General features: G+C 34.3%; 2 protein-coding genes across 2 annotated transcripts; both read right to left on the bottom strand.

Annotated features, from left to right (window-relative positions):
• Nucleotides 1-99: 99 nt before the first annotated feature.
• Nucleotides 100-1,824, bottom strand: LOC105213864 (uncharacterized). The gene is made up of 3 exons (XM_011186958.3): nucleotides 1,097-1,824; nucleotides 955-1,043; nucleotides 100-895 (listed from the first exon to the last, which is right to left on the bottom strand). Exons 1-3 carry the CDS (start codon nucleotides 1,366-1,368, stop codon nucleotides 219-221), a joined length of 1,038 nt encoding a protein of 345 aa, XP_011185260.2. The 5' UTR covers nucleotides 1,369-1,824; the 3' UTR covers nucleotides 100-218.
• Nucleotides 1,825-2,099: 275 nt separating this feature from the next.
• On the bottom strand, nucleotides 2,100-11,752 carry LOC105213863 (prosaposin). Its single transcript, XM_011186957.3, has 12 exons — nucleotides 11,541-11,752; nucleotides 11,326-11,407; nucleotides 6,139-6,421; nucleotides 5,105-6,070; nucleotides 4,687-5,004; nucleotides 4,397-4,619; nucleotides 4,199-4,326; nucleotides 3,660-3,840; nucleotides 3,232-3,588; nucleotides 3,015-3,160; nucleotides 2,809-2,950; nucleotides 2,100-2,742 (listed from the first exon to the last, which is right to left on the bottom strand). The coding sequence occupies exons 1-12, from the start codon at nucleotides 11,584-11,586 to the stop codon at nucleotides 2,738-2,740; spliced, it is 2,877 nt and encodes a 958-aa protein (XP_011185259.2). The 5' UTR covers nucleotides 11,587-11,752; the 3' UTR covers nucleotides 2,100-2,737.
• Between the last annotated feature and the right edge of the window lie 1,068 nt (nucleotides 11,753-12,820).

Raw genomic sequence — 12,820 nt, 5'->3', positions numbered from 1 at the left:
CTGAAGCATCATTCTCAGCAATTGAAATAATTTATCCTATGCTATATACTATACTAGGCCAACCATCGCTCTGCAATTTATGGATAATCAATTTCTTCCGAACAAATTTTTTAGTATGTTATAATATTTCAAAAATTAAATTTCCAATAAATTCAAAAATGCATACATATGTATGTATTTAATAGTAAAAACATGCTAGATATATTTCCCTCAATAGCTCATTCACCTAAGCGAGATTGTTCCTCTTCAATTTCAATTTCGTTAATAACCTCCATATCCCTACCGCCGTAGGGTAGAACCTTTTTCAATTCCTCCTGATCGGCGATTATCTCAGCCTTCCACTGCTTTATGCGGTCGTCACACAGTTGCATGCACATTTCATCTTCACATTCCTCATCTTCTTCATCCACTCTATTTTGCAGTATAGCTACTTTCGGTGCGAAAAGCTTCTGCGCTTTCTTACATTCATCATCCGTAATAACGTCGGTCGCATCGGTGCGCTCGAATGGACGACAAGTCATACACGATGAACTGCTCATTACTGCCGAATTACTAGAGGACGAGCACGAAGAGGGCACCGAAACATCTGTTGAAGCCGGTTCACCACCAGCGCCATCCGTATGAAAGACACATGGTTTCGGTGACCTCGATGCCAAAAAATTGACTTGTTGAGTTTTATCTTCGAGGAAAAGTGCCTGTTTCGTTGAACATGAATTGCTTATAATTGGCAGCTCTGAATTTTGTAAAGTCAACCATTCGGCCAACTGCACTTTCCAACTCTTCGACTCTTCATGCGGTTTCTGCACGATCTCATATAGTTGACTAATGAATGGTGCCATAAGTGCATCTGAGGTGAATTTATGACTCTTGAAAAACGGTATAGGCTCGGGAATATCTGTGGAGTGGGCAGTTAAAGTTATTAAAATTAATTCAAATTCACTTTCGTTACTTTACAATTTGGAAAAATGAAACTTATTTCGCGTATCGCACACTCGGCACTTTTCGAGACGTGTACATTGCGTTCCATTTCCACAGATGTGGTGCTGTAGAGCGGAATATTTAACACACATTTATATAGTATGCAAGAAAATCTTACAAATAGCAAATCATGGTGCAGATCAAATCGTCTACGGCACACTTTTTGGTCAGTATGAAGGCCTCACTGTTGCCCTTCGAAAGCAAGATAACTTGCAGCATGAAGTCTTTATCGTCCGCCATTGGCTTGTAGAATTCTGCGGCATTCTCTGGTGAAAAGAGTAGCTTCCGTTGACCTTTGATCATGAATTCGTGCTGCAACAAATGCAACAAGACCGGCTTGCGCTTGTGCATGTAATCCGCCTTTATGATAAGCAGTGTATCTTCGAACATGCTGAATATTAGTTGGGGCTTGCAGAATACCAGATATCACAAATATGTAAATCACAACTTCAAAAAATAAAAATTTAATAGAAAATGAAATAAATTTCAAAATCGATAGTTTATGGCAAATGACGGGTAGTAAGGTTTTCAAAATGCAGGGTTGCTTTGAAAACTCTTAACTGAAATTATTTTCTGGAATTTGATGCATCTCTCGAATGGTAGCATATATGGTGGTTGGTGGTCTATCAGTGGTGGATAACTTGTACCAAAATTATTACTACCGTTATATTGATCAAAAACCGTACAAAAAAAATGTCGCACTCAATTACTGCCTCTTCGGTTTCGCTCGGCATTCTTATTATACGTCGAACATGTTCGGTTCCAGTCGGGCCGAGCTGTGTTTCCACGTCGTTAAGATATTTAAGACGAACATATATTGAGTAAGACATTTTCTCTTTCAAATAATATAAACTTTTTGATTTAGAGCTTCAGAGTTTCAGAGCTTCTCCTTCTATTTCACTTCCAAAAACTATTCAATAAGCAATTTGAATATTTTATAAGCTTACCTCTTGGCGGATCAAAATTATAATACAATTTTATGGAAATAACAAATTCCGAATATAATTCTTTGAAAGAACCCACGACTTGTGTTCGCAATGATGCCGTTGATGCCCTCAGACAAACAATTCTCAACTCATACTTATACTCATATGATATTATTCGTAAGTAATCGTATGTAATTAAATTTTAAAATACAATTTTATTTCAATTACTAATAACATTACACACATTCCACATTTGGAATCTAGCATAGAAAATCGTTCAAACCGAATGTGAGATACAGACTTTACGCGTGACTTCAGTACTTTTCATTTCATTATTGATATTTTCATCGTTTTCATTTTCGTTTCAATGCTCAATTAAGTGCCGCTTAATATATATATTTGTATATGTATAAGTATATGTATTTATATTCTGCTGCTTACTACAATAAAAACGTATTGTTATTAAAAAAAAAAAGAATACGATGGCGCTACAATATTAGCATACTACGAATTTCTTAGCCAAATTTTACGCATTCATTCACATTACCTTAGCGCATGAGCAATATTAAAATATACTTTTATATTCATTAAGTGAATATTTCAAATGTGAAAAATTAATTTTTTTGTTTTTGTAAAAGTAAACTCCACTGCTTTCTACATAAGTATTGTAGTTTTCGATTATATATATGAAATAAAAAAATTAGAATAATTCACAGATTTCATAAAATTTAAAGTAAGGTGAATAATGGATTATTTAAAAGAAGTTAACCGCATCACAATTGAATAATCATCTCCGCCATTTTGTTTGCTTCTCAACTAGCGTAAATCACTTTTTAAGCTGAAAGGAAAAATAATTATAAGAATTAATACAAAATTCGGCATTTCTACGACTGCTCACACTCACCGGATACTTTGGCAAAAGCCAAGCTGGACTTCTCACCGCTGAAACACTTGCCGATCTTGGCGCAAATGTTCGTCTCATCGGACTCGCCATTGCGTGCGAGATTCAGAATACTCTGACCATAGGTTCTGATCATGCGGTTGCACTGTAAGAGCAGATATATATAATATGAGAAAAAGTGGCAGATCATTTCAGCAAAATAAACTTACAATATCGTAGTATTTGGCCGAGAGCGCTTGGCAACCCTCCAACAGCATATAGTACTCAGTAACAGCTTCATGATCCAAATGCTGTTTGAAATATGGCAACAAAGCCGAGGTGGCGCCATGACAAACACCGCACTCAATGACTTCATCTAAAAGCATAAAGGTAAAGAGAAAGCAAATTAAACCAGCATTCTTTTCTGAATTGAGTTCAAACACCTACCGCTGACCACATCCAAGCCGGACATGCATAACTGCATTTGTTGGCACATCATTTTCGGTGGCACGCTGCCGATCATAGCCAAAATGGTGCTAATGTATTGATCGATGAATTTGTTGCAGCTCTTCGTCACAGTACGCGGCATTATTTTGCAAATGTTCTCGACGGTATGTTTGATTTCATCCTGTGTGGTGGCATTCTTCAGTTCGGCTTCCAACTTGGTCATAACGAATTCGCAGAGCACGCACGATGGTGGATCTTTCACAATGTCATCCAAGCCGGTGAGACGATCACTTTGTTTGGCGATTTTTTGATCTGGCAATACAACAACATCGTATTTCAGCGCCTCATCGATGTCCACTGCAAAAGTTTGCCAATATTTTTTTTACTAATTACCATTTTTTTTTTTTTGGAAATCCATTTTTACTTACAATCTTCTTGCTCGCTCCAGAGACACAAACCGATTTCGCGGCAAATAACTTTTGGCGCCATTTCTTTGACCAATAAATCAGCAATTTTATCTCCGTATCTAGCGACGTATTTGTGGCATTTATCGCGAATATTCTTGCGTAGTTTATCGCATGACTGATCCAGTGCCTTTTTGATTTCGTCCTGAAAATATGATTTTGTGGATAAAGTTAATATATTTCATTGTGATATTTTACTTTTTAAGATAATAGTATATACTCTTTAATGTAAACTGTCTGGATGGAATTCTTTATATGGCCTTCTTTCAGTTTTGTTATAATGATGCCATTTATAACCTCACTTCTTTAAAATATCACAAATATTAACCGATATTTACACAAATAACTTAACTAAAGTAACAAAATTCGTAAGACTAGCCATATAAGGAATCGGATTTTGGTTTTCACAGATAGTTAAAACTCAGAAATCTAACCTCGAACTCGATATTCTGACATTCTTATACATATAACTATACAACCATACAAAATATTATCTAACATACCTTAGTGGTGTGCTTTCCGATTCTCTTCTCGGCAATCTTAATGAACTCCTCGCACAACAAACAGTTTGGTGATGCGGTGCGTCCAAATGCGATTTCCACAGAATCGTTGCTATCGATTTCGTTGACTCCTAATGCAACAAAACAATACAACAACAAATATTAAACCTTCATTTCAATGCAACAATATTAAACAAATACCATCTTCACGGCTCTTGTCTTCCAAAATAATACCCAAATCATCCAATTCGTCACCGGTATTCGTGCACAGTTTGACAGCAACACAGATTTCTTGCGGTGTAAAATCGGTGATCAACATATCGACCAGTTCGTTCGAGTAAGTTTCGACAAAATCAACGCATTCAGTTTGCAGTTTTGAGGGCAAATGTACACACAAATGATCTAGCACATTCTTGATGTTTGCCTGGAAGAAGAAAATGCAAATAGTTATAAGACAGTTATAAAGCCGCAAATGGCGCGTAGTTTCATACCTTTGATTTATCGTTTTTGATCTTGGCTTGAGCTTGTTGCACAGCAAACAAACAGAGTGGGCATGTGGGTTTGTCGCTCTCCACATTTGTTGGTGGTGATTGCTTAGTTGTTTCTGGTGCAAATATGTCTACGTCATCGAAGTTATCATGATTGGCGGGGCACAAAGACAATTTAGGGCAAATTTCACGTGGATTCAGACCTTGGATGAGCAACGCAATAACAGCATCGCCATACATATCGATGAAGTTGTGGCATTCGCCGCGTAGTGTATGACCCAAGCGGTCGCAAACGTTATTCACGAGATTCTTAACTTTGTCCTATGAGGAGTAGAGGAGCAATAATTAATATTTATTTTTATTTGTCCTCTTTTATGCAATTGTTCGTTTAACACAATTGCTTTCATTACACTCCACTTACCTCCGTGGTTGGTGTTGACAGCTCCACTTGAATGTAGTGCAGCACATATTCACAGAAAGTACAGAGTTCGCCATTCTCCACGAGTAAACTCGGATTAGCAGCACCCATCAAGGTGTCAATTGGCAAAGTCATGTCGTGTATTTGCTCTTGTGTGAATTTCGGTTCGTTAGCACCCAATTTGCGTAGGGTAACCTTAATTTCGGCTGGTGGGAATGAGGGCAACAATGGTCTTATTTCACCCTTGAACGCCTCACCGTTGCCCTTCGGGCATACACCAATCAAGAAACAAGCGCCATTAGCATCCAAATTGTTGACCAATGCATTATAGATCACATCGTAGTACTGCTCGACCAAACTGTTGCACTCCTCACGGAAACCTTTAGTTTGATTGCAGAGACCGTGTAAGACCTGTTTGAATTCCGTTTCGGTGGTGTTGGCAATCAATACGTCGCGTAAATGTTGTACCAATTGCTCGCACAATTTGCATGGAATATCATCACCCAAGCTGCTGGCAAGTGCCACTGCGTCTTCAGGCTCTGCGGGATCCTCAGCGTGTTTGTGATAATTGGCAGCGCACGAGCCCGACATGTGGCAAATGCCGAAACCGTTGAGATTCTCCTTCATGTGTTGGTAGATGTCGTTGAAATAGGTCAGCACAATATTGGAGCACGCATCAGAGAAAGATGACATCTCACCGCAGAGATGCAAAATATTTTCGAGCACTTCATCGCGATTGGCCTTACTGAATTTGTCGGCGATCAGTGAGCTCAAGTGATTGCAATTACCGCAAGTCAACAGGTGTTGGTTGGGTGTGGTTGGTGCAACTTCTTTGGTTTCTTTAGATTCTTTGGATTCCTCCGATTCATCCTCTTCCTTCAATGTGCCATCCAAAGCGGATTGGTAGTAGAATTTCAGTAACTCATCGATATGTGCATTGTTGCAGAGGCCAGCGACTGAACAAACTTGCTGTAAATGCAGAATAATCAATAAATATAAGTAAAAGTGAGTGAATATAAATATTTATTTGCGCTTACATCTGGATTCATTTCGGAGGAAAGCGCCTCAACCAATTCAGGCACAAAATCATCAGCCAACTTGTCGCATTCTTTCTTGACAATTTTGATCGGTATGAGATTGCAGGAGCCCTCGAACACCTCCTTCAACTCCTCCATGGTTTCATTGCTGCGCAACTGATCACGTGCCTGTGTCACCATATCTTTGCATATTTTACAGATGGAATCATCATCGACGGCCACATTTTGTTTTTCCCACACCGTTTGTATGCAGTGACGCACAGCGTGACAACCTTTGGCATTACTGTAAAGAAAAATTAATATAAATCTCGTTAAATATTGGTTTATACAAATCTATATACACGGGGTATAGTTGACTGCGGAAATGTGTGCATGTTTTGCTCCGACAATCATTTATTATTGTTCTGTTTTGTATAAGAACCTATCACGCGGTTAGATATCAACGAACCCCTTTCATTGGACGCAGATAAAGTCGAGTTTTGTGAACAAAGTACAAATTCGAGCCTGTGTTTACGCTGATATGTACATACATTCTTAGATATGAATGGAATTGCATAATTATTTCATTGTAAAAAAATTAAATCAGAATAAGAAATGTAAAATTTGAGATATAAACATGCACTCCACGAAAAAGAAAAACACATTTGCGAGAGGACTTTTGTGGTTGTTGCTCTTCTTGTGTCGGAAAATAGTCTATAACAAGTTTTCAGAACTGAGGTACCTATACTTAACGGTATCTATATTAATCCGATCCTTTTTCATAAACCATGAGCGATCTGAATACACAAGAGACGACTCTAAGTACACATCATTGTAATCGTCACACTGGGTATAACACGTTGATATTGTTCTTGTAAGAGTTATATTGTCCCTGATTGGAGGGAAAGAGCAAATTAACTGCCATCGAAGTCCCCTATTGGGAGACACAGAAATCGATGGATTTTATCCATAGACAGAAGGGTGTTGAATAGATTTCATCGAACATATAAAGAGATGGTTAGTGCTACGAGTTCCGTAGTACTTACGTATGCTTAGTATGTCGAGGTTTTATATGAATTATTGAGATTTTAACCTTCTACTATAGCCAGAAAGAATTTGTGCTGTAGTTTGTCGAGGCAACTTGAGCTACAATAATTTAATGCTAATATGTATTTATATGCCCAAGACCTTAAAAATAAATTGTGAGTTAATCAAGAACACTGAATATAGGTATGATATATCTATGCCATCTTACCATTATGCATAGCTTAATAGAAAAGGTATAATATTAATTTCTTTTAAAAGTAGTTCTTATTGGCACACTGTATATTGGAAGCCTATTGGTCTGTTGGAAGAGTCTGAGAGCTAAATACAGTAGTTTTCCGAAATAACGAACACATTAATTGTCAGGCCTGTTCGTTACATCGAATTTTTCGTTAATTCGAGTACTCACTTAGAGGTATGTTCTTTCAATCAAAATGAGTTATATATCCGTAAATTGCAGTTTAATAAATTGTTTTTTTAATTATTTGTAAACGAAAAACCATAACTAAACCACTCAAATCAACTGAATTCTTCCAAAATGGACCAATTCTGACACTTATACTTTTGTTTGGTGCTGATCAATAATTTTAAGTTTTTAATAAAATTCATCATTTTTTTTTCAATTTGCACCTTTCTTTTTTTTCAAGTCATATTTTTAATTCTGGTTCGATGTAATTTGATTTTTACCTCTTGCTTCATATGTCTTCTTCATGTTGTTCGTTAAACCGAGTACTTACAAATCCCCGATGTACGTTATTTAAGGTACTCAATGTAACAAATTTGCTTGTTCGTTATAAGCGTTTTTCGTTAAAACGAATATTCATTATTTCGGAAAACTACTGTATATATATTTTTTTAGTTTTAAATATAAAACCCTCTGTATTGATAAAGCTAATGAACTCATTGACGATTTATACTTGAAAGCAATCAGTGCGCCTTGCCGCGGCACCATAATTTTATATTTCAATCTTTAGTGGAAATTATAAGACGGAAAATCATATGTAGAAAAAAAAATTGCCTATAATTGATAAGGGATGAATACAGAACCATATATAAGTATTTTCTATAAATAATAATAACAATGTTAGTACAAATGTACTTACAACATACATACACATACAAACAAAATGCATCATCGAGGCCTCAGCATTGGCAAACATATATACATACATATGTATGCACTTAAGTGAAAATTACTAACTAATTTTGTATAGATCTTAATTGTGGGTACTAAAAAACATTATTTACTAATTAACTTTTGTTAAAAGAGGCTGTGATTACAAAATGAATGTTAGGGATGCCGTTATAACTCACCCTCCATAAATGATATGCATTACAATACACATAATCTTTATACATGGATCAAACTCTACAATTTAACAGCATGTAAACATATGCATTTATTTATGTGTGTATGTATGTAGCATATGGTGTCAGAAACGGCATTAACAATAAAAACAATAAAAGAACATTTGTGCTGCACCAAAAGTACATTATCAGCAAAAAAATGTTCAGCAGTCAGTAAATATTCAATTATTTGTTTAATATGACTGATTATTGGGGCGAATAATTTCAGCAAATTGTGGGAATAATAAACAAAGTACATTCAGACAATTGTATGTATTCATAAAAAGTTCAAATGAAGTGAACCACGAAATTAGCGATTTTATTTAAGCTTTACAAATTACCATGCCATAATATAAATTTAAATATATTTATGCATATGTCACTTCATAAATGTATTATATAATCAGCAATAAAAATAAAATAAGTAAATTTTTCTACATTTTTTGCACAACAAAAAAAGAAACGATAATAGTCCATGTAGAAAAATCAGTACATTGTATTGGCATTATTTAAAAATGTTTCTTGTATAAACCCATCGGATACATAATAAACGAAAACTTAAAGACCAAATAAACAACATGCAATAAACAATAATAAGAAAGTGTATAAAGGCGTGCAACAGGCATGTACTCGCACATATCATTTATGATTCAGCAAACTTAATCAAACAAATTTTCTTTAAGACGATAACACAAATATTTATACACTTATGAAAAAAAATAATTAAAATTGCTTACAAAGCAAATAACTAAATTTTGCGAATATATTAGAACTTATGAGTTACATTAAAGGCGATAATGTTGGTATTTAGTAATATTGATACAGATGTATACAAACTTATATTTCTAAAGAAATAAATTAAATAAGTCAAGCTGAGCAGTCATAATTTAAAGGCAATTCGATAAATATTTAATTCTTTATTTCCAACTAATGCGCAGCTTCGCTTAATCAGCACAAAAACGATGAACATTTGTATTAGCTACATTGAGGCAGATAAGTACAATAAAACATAAACTTAACAAATGATAAAGTGCAAATGGCAAGTTGAAAAAAAACCTAGAGTTTACACTGAAAAATATTATACTTGCGTACTTGCTATACGTTGAATAATACATATGTAAACTGTACACGCGGGGGGATCATTCTGAACATTCTTACTTGAAATTCAAACACCATTAAGCAAATTTAAAGTCATTGGAAAAACTGTGTTAAATATTTTCTATTGTAGGTTGTGAGTAATCGTTGTATATAGCATCAGCTGTTTCTTTTCTTATTATAAGTAGATAATAAATAAATAAAAAACCTAACCACTTTTCAGTAAAATAATTATATTTAAACAGAACTAGAAAATGTACTGAATAATATAATAATGAAATTAGTCACAAATCTGCAGCATTTATATAAATACTTAACTGAATATATTATTTCACTTAACAATCATATGTTGCTTACTAAATTTTTTGTAATAATATATTTCGAAAATATGTATAGATCTGAAAACTATATGGCGCATACATACATAAATTATATAGCAATGTTACTTGATAGTAATAAATGCAATTAATTTCAATATAAAACCGACGATATAAATACGTTTTCATATACATAATTGGGACGTAGCATTGCAGTAAAAGGAACTCTCGTGCAAATATTTGAAAAATAAAGGTGTACAATTAACGAATTCCATGTGCCAAAACAAACAGTAAAGTAAAAATGCACAAATCCAGACAAACACTTTGGTGTATAGTTTCAATTCTATACCTGAGACATGCTAGGCTTATGACTTAGTCATACGATTCATTAGCGATGAGTAATGGAAAATGACTCTTATAAGTACACATACATACACATATACGTTAAGTAAAAGGGTGAAAAGTATACTTAAATGCAATTAAAAAACGCGGTTCGTACAAAACTAATTCAATTATACTCTTAATATGCGCAATGTTTTCTTAAAATAACTGAGAGTAATGTCCGTGATGTATATGTATGTATATGCACGCAAGTTTTATAAATATTTAACAAAGGGATACTAACAATTTTATTAGACCAAAATAACATAGGGTTATCAGCTGCTAGCCGTTTGCTCTATTTTTTGTTAGTATCAGTTTGTTAAAGTATAATTGCATCGGCAAATCAACACCCGTTCGTTGTCAGTCACAACAAAGACAAACCTATGTATGTGCGAGTATCAACGCGAAACAGAATTCTTATCAAATCGTTTTTTGTTTTTCACTTTTTTCGTTCGTCACAAATAACAAAAACACAGTACATACATATATTATATATTTACCAACTATTCGATTGTCGTGTAAAGTCGAATAACAAAGGCGAAATAATAAAAAGCGAGAAATATACAAAATGGGTTGAGAAATTGGGAGAGTTTAATATTCTTCTCAGCTATTTTATAATACCAAAATGAACAATGCTTGCGCAAACGCCGGCCGTGTTGTTGGAAAACCTATACATTAAAGGCAGGTAGGAGAACTTTTTTGTCTTTTGTGTTTTTGTTTGGAAAATATATTTGCGAGTCGTGCAAATACTTTTACAATTGTGAATGCATTTGTGATCGCCACTGTTGTATATTTTCTCTGCCATTATAGGCAGTTGGATAGCATCCAGCGGCGCAATTACTTTCGACAACATTCTATTGTATTTTTAAATTTTTTGTCTTTCGCTTATCTTATTGCTTTTCGCTTTGTATTTTGTGTGTTTTGATTTCGGCCATTGCGATAATCTTTTGCGTTTCGCAAAATTGGTAACACAATAGATTGCTTAAAGAAAACAGCTGACACACCACTGCCAATAGGTACTTACGTTAAATTGCTGCACCAATAGCTGGGTCCCCAAGTGCATTGTTTAGCTCCTAGCATGGGTGTTGCACTCACAAGGAAGGCACCTGCAGATGATAGAATGTTATAGAAATGTCGTGTAGTACAAAATATATATATACATTATTGTTGTTGTACGTGTGATAAAAAGTATATTGCGTAGAAGACTCATAAAAAATTAATGTAAATTTTCCCACTTACCAGCCAAAAGCGCGAGTGCAGCGCAGAGTAAAAAGCTGCTCCGCATCTTTTTGTTTCTATATATAACGGTAGACACAATAGATTTTCTTGCTTTATTAAATTCACTAACTCGAAAATATTGTTAAAATACAATAAAATTTATAAATAACTGCTTCAGTCAGTCAATCACCAAATAGAAATTGAACTTTATTCGACAAATGATAGAAGATGAATAATCGAAAAATACAAGACAAAGCAAATTAAAATTTTATTGTAGATTGACAGCAGATTTGACAGCTGAATATGTTGCGTGACATCTACTGTGGATCGTATCTAAAGCCAAATAGTGTTGCAAAATTGAATTTCAATTAATATTAAATATTTAATAAATTTATTGCATTCAAGAAATAAAGTATATAAATAAGTATTTGACCCACCAGAATTTAAAACCTCTACTATTTCTCTTCATTGTTGTTATAGGGCCAGAAAAGAAAATTTTGGTAAAGGCAAGTCATTAAATGAGTACAGGGTGATAGAAAACGCAAGAGACTTTTCGTAAATATTTAGAAGATGTATGCAGTTAATTTCACAACCTTCGTTAAATAAATAATCTTTTTTTCATATCTATATATAATATTCTGTGCGTTACTTTTCCCTCAGTTTCTAAACATAATTTTTATTATCTTTCTGTGGTTATACAACATTACCGACATTCATTACATTTACATATCTGAGCGAAGTTTTATGATTTTTTACTACTACCTTATCGACTCTTCGGCTGTTTTCTGTTTGATTTGATTTGATATTGTAACGTAGATGACATGTAGATGACGCTGTAGTCACTGATAGTAATCGTAAGTTAAAGCACGTATGCGAGGCCGTATGAAAAACTGGTCTATTTTGTTATACTGTTTATACCACTTTGATTAGACACATTTTGATAATTGAAAACTAAAATCACAAAATACAAAAACAAAATTAAATAAGTGAACGTATTTACTTTGTAGTTCTTTACCTTAAAGCAATTTAAAACATACAAAATTAGCTGAAAAGGTATAAGAATAGAAGCGTGATAAATTCGCAGCCATTGAAATTAAAATGGATGTAGATGTGTATGTGTGTGTGCAATACAATAGTTAGCGATTTTCCAACGTCATTCCGAGTAAAGGCAAATCGAACAATTATTTTGAAAAATTTGCGATTTAATTTTTTATTTTTCAAAAACTTTATTAATATGCTCATTGTTTTCCTTTGCAATAATTGCGCGTTTATGTTTTATCTAGAGAAGAATCGAATTAGCA

Source organism: Zeugodacus cucurbitae, chromosome 2 (assembly GCF_028554725.1).
Source record: "Zeugodacus cucurbitae isolate PBARC_wt_2022May chromosome 2, idZeuCucr1.2, whole genome shotgun sequence".
Taxonomy (NCBI): domain Eukaryota; kingdom Metazoa; phylum Arthropoda; class Insecta; order Diptera; family Tephritidae; genus Zeugodacus; species Zeugodacus cucurbitae.
Note: the sequence above shows the minus strand (reverse complement) of the source record. Positions and strands in the feature narration are given on the sequence as shown.

What these genes read in the sequence shown, in the direction of transcription:
- LOC105213864 (XM_011186958.3), bottom strand. Translation starts at nt 1,368, where the DNA reads ATGTTCGAAGATACACTGCTTATCATAAAGGCGGATTACATGCACAAG. An exon ending in TGCACCATGATTTGCTATTT is followed by an intron (nt 1,044 to 1,096) that starts GTAAGATTTTCT and finishes TCCGCTCTACAG; the next exon opens with CACCACATCTGTGGAAATGG. An exon ending in AAGTTTCATTTTTCCAAATT is followed by an intron (nt 896 to 954) that starts GTAAAGTAACGA and finishes CCCACTCCACAG; the next exon opens with ATATTCCCGAGCCTATACCG.
- LOC105213863 (XM_011186957.3), bottom strand. Translation starts at nt 11,586, where the DNA reads ATGCGGAGCAGCTTTTTACTCTGCGCTGCACTCGCGCTTTTGGCTG. An exon ending in TATTGGTGCAGCAATTTAAC is followed by an intron (nt 6,422 to 11,325) that starts GTAAGTACCTAT and finishes TTTTCTTTACAG; the next exon opens with TAATGCCAAAGGTTGTCACG. An exon ending in CCTCCGAAATGAATCCAGAT is followed by an intron (nt 6,071 to 6,138) that starts GTAAGCGCAAAT and finishes CTGCATTTACAG; the next exon opens with CAAGTTTGTTCAGTCGCTGG.